Source organism: Solanum pennellii, chromosome 3 (genome assembly GCF_001406875.1).
Source record: "Solanum pennellii chromosome 3, SPENNV200".
Taxonomy (NCBI): Eukaryota; Viridiplantae; Streptophyta; class Magnoliopsida; order Solanales; family Solanaceae; genus Solanum; species Solanum pennellii.
In genome coordinates this window covers 60,823,128-60,832,280 of record NC_028639.1, presented here as the reverse complement: position 1 = coordinate 60,832,280, position 9,153 = coordinate 60,823,128, and the positions used below count along the sequence as shown (strand labels likewise).

General features: G+C 37.5%; 1 protein-coding gene across 31 annotated transcripts in view; it reads right to left on the bottom strand.

Annotated features, from left to right (window-relative positions):
- LOC107014963 overlaps positions 1 to 4,630 on the bottom strand; it is a 6,378-nt gene extending 1,748 nt beyond the window's left edge. For 4 of the 31 annotated variants that reach the window (XR_001456286.2, XR_003577247.1, XR_003577246.1 and 1 more), the window contains exons 1-3: positions 4,432 to 4,573; positions 3,765 to 4,039; positions 3,327 to 3,404 (exon numbers count right to left, since the gene is read on the bottom strand). Coding sequence is in view for 2 of the 31 variants with exons in the window: in XM_027915343.1 (XP_027771144.1) it covers positions 3,603 to 3,634; positions 3,765 to 3,837; positions 4,432 to 4,602 (276 nt within the window). In the remaining 29 variants the exon portion in view is untranslated. Of the gene's footprint in view, positions 1 to 67; positions 2,313 to 2,419; positions 2,467 to 3,326; positions 3,635 to 3,764; positions 4,052 to 4,431 lie in introns of those variants that run through there. The other 27 variants (XR_003577265.1, XR_003577268.1, XR_003577270.1 and 24 more) reach the window with 20 other exon arrangements.
- Between the last annotated feature and the right edge of the window lie 4,523 nt (positions 4,631 to 9,153).

The following is a 9,153-nucleotide window of genomic DNA, read 5'->3' as shown; positions in this document are numbered from 1 at the left end:
CCTCCCATATGTTGTCTAATTCTCCAGAATTACCAAGAACACAAATTCCGCCAGAACCCCCCTGATAAATGTGTTTTTACTTCCTCAAAAGATAGTTTTAAAGAAAAATTATTAGCAGGATAATACATCTCTGACGTAGAAATGTATGACTACAACAATACAAGTTATTTGAATTCCTTAAATGTACCTAAGGAAGTCACGTCAGAGAATAAACTCTCTAGCAATATAAAAACAATTACTCTTTCCCAGGATGAAAGTGAAAGGCTCTGGGCCCCGTGGAAAAATTCTGTCATAATTAAACTTATCGGTAAAAGAATCGCCCACCAATACTTAAACCAGAAAATCCAAGCTCTCTGGCGGCTACCCGAAAAATTTCCAGTCAGATTTTTTCACGGTAAAACTCGCAGACGAGGATAACGCTCTTATGTCCTGCAAAATGGCCCGTGGTTCATTAATGGTCATTTCTTATCAATTCAAAGATGGGATCCTAATTTCAACCCAGAAAAATCCAAATTAACTTACACCGCTGTTTGGGTGCGTCTACCACAACTTCCTACAGAGTTTTATGATGGTATACTATTAAGGCGTATTGGCAACTCTATCGGTACATTAGTGAAAATAGATGTCTGTACAAGTGCTACTCTGCGTGGGAGATACGCAAGACTATGTGTACAGATTCCCATGGAAGAACCGATCACTACAACCATTCAAGTAGGAGGGCATAAACAGGATATTGCCTAAGAAGGAGAAGGTTTCCTATGCAAGAACCGTGGGAGACTGGGACATACTATCCCTATATGTCTCTAGAGCTCATCATTAAGTTTCGATAAAAAGGAACAGAGTGGGAAACATTTGGTGACTGGTATATCAAACAAGTCCAAAACAACATTGTACACTGAAGGACACCATGTCAAGTCAATGGCTTACAGTAAAGTTCCCTCGCAAAAAGCGTCAAACACAAAATCTTACAAAGAATGCAATCGACCCTGCTAATATAAGCAGCCCAGGTAAAAACGTCAAATTTATGTATAAAGGAACAGGTAAATTCTTTAATTCCCAAATTTTTGTCCCCAAAACCATGTTTTCCTCTGATCAATGCTCCCCCAGTCCTAAACAATTTGCTACTACTGTTGTTTTGCAAAATTCTGATAATTTTAGAAACTCCCCAGTTATTCAGAACTACTCTCAGACTCTTCTAAGGATTGATAAGCAAAATTTTGACAGTTCCTCGATAAACAAATTCGACATCTTGAAAAATATGGAGGAAGAAAATATTAGTAATGAATTTAGAAAAAGATTCAATTACTTTACCCCCTACTAATGATCCCGACTCTCTAGCTTCTGAGGCGACATGCTCTAGTCAAAACTCTTCAATTCATCCTACAAGAGGCAACGACGTGTCGACTTCTCAATTAGAAAAATTTACCCCTAATACTAGTAGGGTTGACATAAATACTAAGGGTACCCCTACTCAGGTTATACACTTGGCTAAGATAATTGAACAAGTGGATATAGATAATAACGTTACAAATTTTCCAAAATTTTCCTGTGCTATCGATACGCCAATGATGACCAATCCCCCGCCTATTATATCTTCCATTGTTGATACTCAATCATTTCCCAACTCTCTTAACTCTAATATCAAAATAAATCTTATTAAGAATGTTCAGAGCTCCAATTCCTATTCATCAGAAAGTTCGTCTCCTTCCCATCTCTCGCTCATCGAGAAACCCATTCTCTGCGATGAGCAATCCTTACTTACTCCCCAATACCCCAGAGACCCTCTAAGCTCCCCTTGTATTCTCCACTCAACCAGTTCACCCTCTCCATCATTCCCAGTCATGGGTGGAGACAGCTATCCCAGTCCATGCAGCTCTCTTCTCCATGGACATCAATGGAGTAAAGACGATAATAATTCTGCAAAACTCAAACTTTCTGGCGCAGTTAGTCACGGAGGGAATGAAGTTAGCCATGGAGAACTTTGTAAACCAGATGTGGGTGACCAATGCAATGGATCCCCTTACGCCAGCCGCAACTCTGGAGTTCTTCAGCACCATGCAAGCACTTCGGAATTTACCCCATCATCTAAGCTGTTTTCCAAACATGGAAAGTATGGTGCAGATTCCCTTCTTCACCCAATGGACATAATAAACTCTACTCCACTGTTCTTCCCCTGACAACCAATGCTAGTAATTCAGGGGCAAGTTATATGGATCCCGGATCCAACTCCCATGAACTCTCCATCTCAACGAACCCAAATGCCAAACGAGGGAGGGGGAGACACAATGTTGGAGGGCTCGTTCACAGAAATGCTAATTTCATCAAAGTTAGATAATTGGTGATTTAGTATAAATAGGTGTAAGGCTTAAAAGCAAGTTGACAGTGTCGATTGAGATATCTTAAGCAACATAACAAATACCTGTATGTGTCAACATATGGGAACTGGTGCAACATCTGTAATGTAAGCTAACATCAAACACAAGTTAGATTATATCCGCTCTTGTGGACTACATGTTTATGAGACTTTTTTATGATTAAAACATGTATACTGCATCCAAACGACTAAACCTAAATATTGAGCACTCCTTCTTCCCTTGTCTTCCTTCTCCAACTTCATTCGCTACTCGAAATTCAAAGCTTGAAGATGATGAATTAATTAAAGTTGAGGATTGTCTATACATCTAAAAATAAATCTGAAACAAACTTATTTGTACAACTATCAGTTACTCGTGTATGCCTTTCCTCTTCATCCCTACTGAAAAATATACTGTAGGAAACTTATTCATTTCACACTCAAAAAATACCAGCTAATTCCTCAATACAAAATTTTTGCATTAATGCTTTTAGATAGATTTTCAGCCAAGATATTGCTTGAGAACTAAATAAAACCCTTCTTAAATGAAATAGTTGGTCTCTTTCTGCCTCACAAAAAAGTAAAGTATCATATGCATATAGAAAGCGTAAGTACCATTTCTTCCTCTCCATTCTTGCCAATGTATAGGCCCTTAAACTATCCCAAACTCTCTACCATTTTGAATGTTAAGCTTGGATTTCCATCACGAAGACAAAGAGATATAGGATAAATGATCACCCAGCCTTAAACCCCTTCTAGACTTGAAGAAACCTTAAGGATCACCAACTATCAATATGGAAAATCTGACTAAAGAGAATCTGGCCCACTCTTTTTTTTGCAGTTATAATCATTTTCACCAGCACAAACAAAAATAAAAAGCACAGACGCGAAGTAAAAGATAATGATAATGTAAAACCTTATCTCATTAAGAGATCAAAATATTTTCTGTTAGAAGTTGAAATTCCTTACTAACCTGACGAAGCGCTTTAACTCAACTTCTATATGTGTAGAGCACATAACCCATTTCCTTCCCCTCTTGAGTAAGTGTGTTCTGTGAACAATTTCAGTAGCAAAATGCTGATACAATTTCTTAACACATACCAATTAGTTAATAGCTTAAGTGTTTTCAAATAAATAAAACCTAAATGCAACCACATTACTGTGCTCTGCCAAATTCATTTTGGAACGTTAAAAGTAGTAAAATGAACACTTTTCAAGTAGTTAAGATAATACTTGAGGTAGTTTGATTTCATGGTGGGCTATACTTCCAGAAAGGAAGACCTACAAGGAACATTCACAAGGACTCGCTCAAGGGAAGATCAAGCAACTGAATTACTAATTACAAAAAAAATGGAGGAAAATACTGAATTAGAACCGAAAACTTAAAATAAATGTAAAAGTGATATGTTACCGATTGGACTAATAGTTGCACCTCTTTTAGCTGAAACCCCAAACCTCGAGCCTTGTACCTCTGCTTGATCATCCTGAAATTATAACGACAAAGGAAGAAATTCATCAATTAGGAAAACATGCTCACTAAAAACAATTGAATTTTCAAAACAGTGTTAATAGAGTTTGTTATCTCTAGAGAAAATATGGATAGTGCAGCTGTGGCTTCTTCGATCGGAACCGCCATTTGATGTGAGAGAGATTGAATGTGTTTTACATGGGGAACTGGTGCAACATCTGCAATGTAAGCTACTCAGGTTTATCAGAAAATTAAAAATTAAAGCCTATCCCTTCAACTTAACATAAATGGGCCTTCAGCATCTCAAATAATAGGTAAAACTTAATATTGATTGAATAATAAATAGAAACAAACTCCAAAAATCAAATTTGAATATATAGACTCAGTTTTGAAATTTAGCATCCTGATCAAAGTAAAGTAACGAAACTCATGAATTCAATTCGAGGTATCTCAAACTCCATTAGAAACATGCAAGTAAAAAGTTAGATCAAAATCAGAAAATTAACAAAAATTTTGAGTCGAATTTCCAAAAGAAAAACTTTAGATCTTGAAAGAGAGTGAGTTGGGAGAGATTGAGAACTATAAATCTAAGTTGAGAACTTTAAATTACCTTAAAGCTGTGAAGCATCCAATAGTTGTTGGGTTTATTTATTTGAATTTTTCTACATAATTTTATTTGAGAGAGATGTGAGGATTCGGAAAGGAAGAGGAAGAATGAGAAAGATGAAGAAGAGGGTAAAGAAAGAAAAATGTTGACTCCGATATAAGACGTGTTTACCATTTACTTAACTCATTTGGAACCTCTGCAATTGCAGGTAAAGTACCTAAATATCCCTCTTTTAGTACAATTCGCCTTGGATTGTGTCCAATAGGGTTATGCAGTAACAATAAATGAAAATGGAGGTGGATAACATTTGTATCCCACATAGTTAGTAAGAAGACTAAAACACCCATCTAGAAAAGGTGTGCGCCTGGTGAATTTTAGGAAATTGCTAGTACAAATACTATTTCCTTGGGTACAACAACATGATATAGTGTTGGTCCTTTAGAAGTGTCACTTATAAATAAGGAGGATAAGAATGAAGACGTTGGAAGAGAAAGTGAGATTCATGTGGGTTAAAAAAGAAATCGTCGTGTGTAGGTAGGAGTGGGGGTGGGGTGTCGCATGTGATGTGTTTAAAAGTCACTTCAAAGATGTACTTGATAATTATAAACGTATTCTCTCTCATAAAATTTTCTTTCTCTCACCTATTAACATTATATAAATTGATAAATATAATTGATTAATCAATTAAACCTGATTTTTAATACTTGTAATTAAAATTTGTTTAAATAGTTAAAAAAAATATATAAAGATAATATATTAACCCGTAAATAGATACGTGAGGTGATTTTTTTTTCAATTTTAAATAGTTGTGAAATCATTTTAATCATGAACCAAAAATATGGTCCCAAAATCATTTTAAGGACTAGTTCAATAATGATCGCGAAACAATTTAAGGACCAATTTCACATTTCATTCTTAAGGACCTAGTAAGCATTCAAGCTCACAACTCCATTGAAGAACCTTTAGAGAGAAAGCTAGAACATGAAGAAGAGAGAAGAGGAAATTTTTATTGATCTGTTAAACTCCTTACATGTGAAATCCTTTCACTTCTTATATAGCAATCAGAAGCAGAGAAAGGATGTACAAAATATCTACTAACTAATTTTTATCAGCACGATAAACGAGGCAACAAACTACTTTAACTAGTAATCTGAAAATTACAAAACAGAGCTACTAACTAACTTTTGAATTGTTAGTTATTTAACTAACTAATATTCATTAACTGTTTTTAACACGCCCTCTCAAGCTGATGAGTACATAACATTGATCTCTCTAAGCTTGCCTAAAAGATGCACATGTTGAGCTTGACTCAATCCTTTTGTCAATATGTCTGCAAGTTGTTGCTGTGTGTGTACATAAGCAGTATCAACCTCGCCTGCTTTAATCTTATCCCGGATAAAATGACAATCTATCTCAATGTGTTTTGTTCTTTCATGTAACACTGGATTATCTGCTAACTGTATAGCTGATTTGCTGTCACTGAAGATAGTAATAGGTAACTGAACATCCACTCCTAATTCTTTGAACAAGCTTAGAAGCCATGTGATTTTTGAGACTGCTAAAGCCATACTTCTGTACTCAGCTTCAGCTGAGCTTCTTGAAACGGTCTTTTTTTTCTTTGATTTGCAAGAAACTAAGGACTCTCCAAACTTAATGACATATCCTGTGATGGATCTTCTTGTGTTAGGACAAGCAGCCCAATCAGAATCACACCAACAAGTAAGTATGTTAGCAGGTTCAGAATGTAGCCAAACACCTTGACCAACTGATCCTTTCAAATATCTAATCACTCTAGTAGCTGCTTCCATATGTGATTTCTTGGGAGATTGCATGAACTGGCTGAGAGTTTGCACTGCATAACTTATATCTGGTCTAGTGATAGTAGCATACAACAATTTACCAACCAATCTTTGATATGAAGTAATGTCATGCAGCATAACATCTGCACTATAGCCATTTGCTTGATCATGCTCTACTGAAGTCAATCTCAAATTGGACTCCATTGGTGTGGATGCAGGTTTGGCACCGGTCAGCCCTGCATCAGCAATAAGTTCCAATATATATTTCCTTTGATTCAAAATAGTTCCTTCAGAGGACCTCAATACTTCAATGCCTAAGAAGAACTTAAGTTCACCTAGATCCTTCAATTTGAACTGTCTGTGTAGACATGCCTTAACTTCTGTAATCAACTGTGTTTTACTTCCTGTGATCAATAGATCATCTACATAGACTAGAATAATGACAAGATCTTCCCCTTTTTTAGTGTGAATAATGAGTAATAATGAGCACTCTGAGTATAACCTGTGGCTTGTAATGCCTTTGTAAGTTTCAGGTTCCATTGTCTTGAAGCTTGTTTAAGTCCATACAAAGACTTGAGTAACTTGTATACTTTGTTTTCACCTGGTCTTGCAAAACCTTCAGGCATCTCCATATAGACCTCTTAATCTAAATCACCTTGCAAGAAAGCATTATAGACATCCATCTGGTATAATGTCCAGCCATTTGATAGTGCTCATGCAATGACACATCTGACTGTCACCATCTTGGCAACTGGAGAAAAAGTGTCATGGTAATCCAGTCCTTCTTGCTGACTGTATCCTTGTGCCACGAGTCTTGATTTAAACCTTTCTATCTCACCATTTGCCTTGTATTTTACTTTATATATCCACTTAGAACAAATTGTATGCATGCCTTCTGGTAAGTCAACCACTAGCCAGGTATTATTTTGTTCAAGAGCTTTGATTTCCTGCTGCATAGCTTGTATCCACCTTTCATCTTTTGCAGCCTGACTAAAATTCTTAGGTTCTGTCACGACCCAAAACCGAGCCGCGACTGGCACCCACAATTACCCTCCTATGTGAGCGAACCAACCAATCTAAACCCTAACATTTCAATTTAATATCAACAGAAAGTAATGCGGAAGACTTAAACTCATTAATAAAAACCAATTCAATAACTTCTAAAATTCAACATCTATTATTCCCCAAAATCTGGAAGTCATCACCACAAGAACATCTATGATCAAATTACTAAACTAAGAGTATTCTAAGAAGCTAAAATAAACAAAAGCTAGTCCATGCCGGAACTTCAAGGAATCAAGACATGAGGAAGAAGATCCAGTCCAAGCTAGAAGCATTAGCTCACCCTGAAATCCGGTGTAATGAAGACTGGCTAGAGTTGCGGTTGAGTTGAAGACGACGGTACGTTTGCTGCACTCCACAAATAACAAAGAAAACAAATACAAGTAGGGGTCAGTACAAAACACGGGTACTGAGTAGATATCATCGGCCAACTCAAAATAGAAAACAGTATATATCAGATAATATCATAAATCAACTACAATACTCAACGTGTAGCAACAACAAGTTCTATAATCATTAATAAGCACCGCCAAGTTCACACATGAGGACTCAAGCCTCAATACCATACTCTTTTGGGAATTAGGTTCATTAGATTGAGTATATTAACATCTTTCAAGATTCTTTATCTTTATTCCTCTTGTGTCGGTACGTGACACTCCGCTCCCCTACTACTATGTGTCGGTACGTGACACTCCGATCCCCTAATTCTACGTGTCGGTTCGTGACACCCGATCCCCCTATTCTACGTGTCGGTTCGTGACACCCGGTCCCCCTAATTCTACGTGTCGGTTCGTGACACCCGATCCCCTAATTCTACGTGTCGGTTCGTGACACCCGGTCCCCCTAATTCTACGTGTCGGTTCGTGACACCCGATCCCCTAATTCTACGTGTCGGTTCGTGACACCCGGTCCCCCTAATTCTACGTGTCGGTTCGTGACACCCGATCCCCTAATTCTACGTGTCGGTTCGTGACACCCGGTCCCCTAATTCTACGTGTCGGTTCGTGACACCCGATCCCCTAATTCTACGTGTCGGTTCGTGACACCCGGTCCCCTAATTCTACGTGTCGGTTCGTGACACCCGATCCCCTAATTCTACGTGTCGGTTCGTGACACCCGGTCCCCTAATTCTACGTGTCGGTTCGTGACACCCGATCCCCTAATTCTACGTGTCGGTTCGTGACACCCGATCCCCTAATTCTACGTGTCGGTTCGTGACACCCGATCCCCTAATTCTACGTGTCGGTTCGTGACACCCGGTCCCCTAATTCTACGTGTCGGTTCGTGACACCCGCTCCCCTAATTTCATTCTATTAATTCATCAATCCTTCTTTTATACCAAGGCATCATCAACCCCATTACTTTAGTTCATCAAGCCTTCTTTTATACCAAGGCATCATCAATCTCATTAACAAAGTAGATTAGGGTTTTTCAAGATTTGGGATTCAATAGCTTCATCATGCTTATTTTATCACAATTATATACAAAATCACATCATGCATACACACAATTAAGCATATAGAAGGGTTTACAATACTACCCAATACATATCATTCGCTATTAAGAGTTTACTACGAATAGCATAAACCATAACCTACCTCCACCGAAGATTCGTGATCAAGCAAGCAAATTCCCCAAATTCTTGTTGTCCTCTTCGTTTCTCTCTCTCTCTACTCGTTCTCCCTCTCTTTCTGTTCTTTTTCTTTTTCTTATTCAAACCCTCTTTCTTTTACCCTAATTAGCATATAATTAAGTATAAAGATGGCAATAATATCCCACTAATTAACTCAAGGTTACCTCTTTTAACCCCCAAGTAATTATACTTATTAACGTTAACCCACTAACTTTATAATTAAAGCAAGAT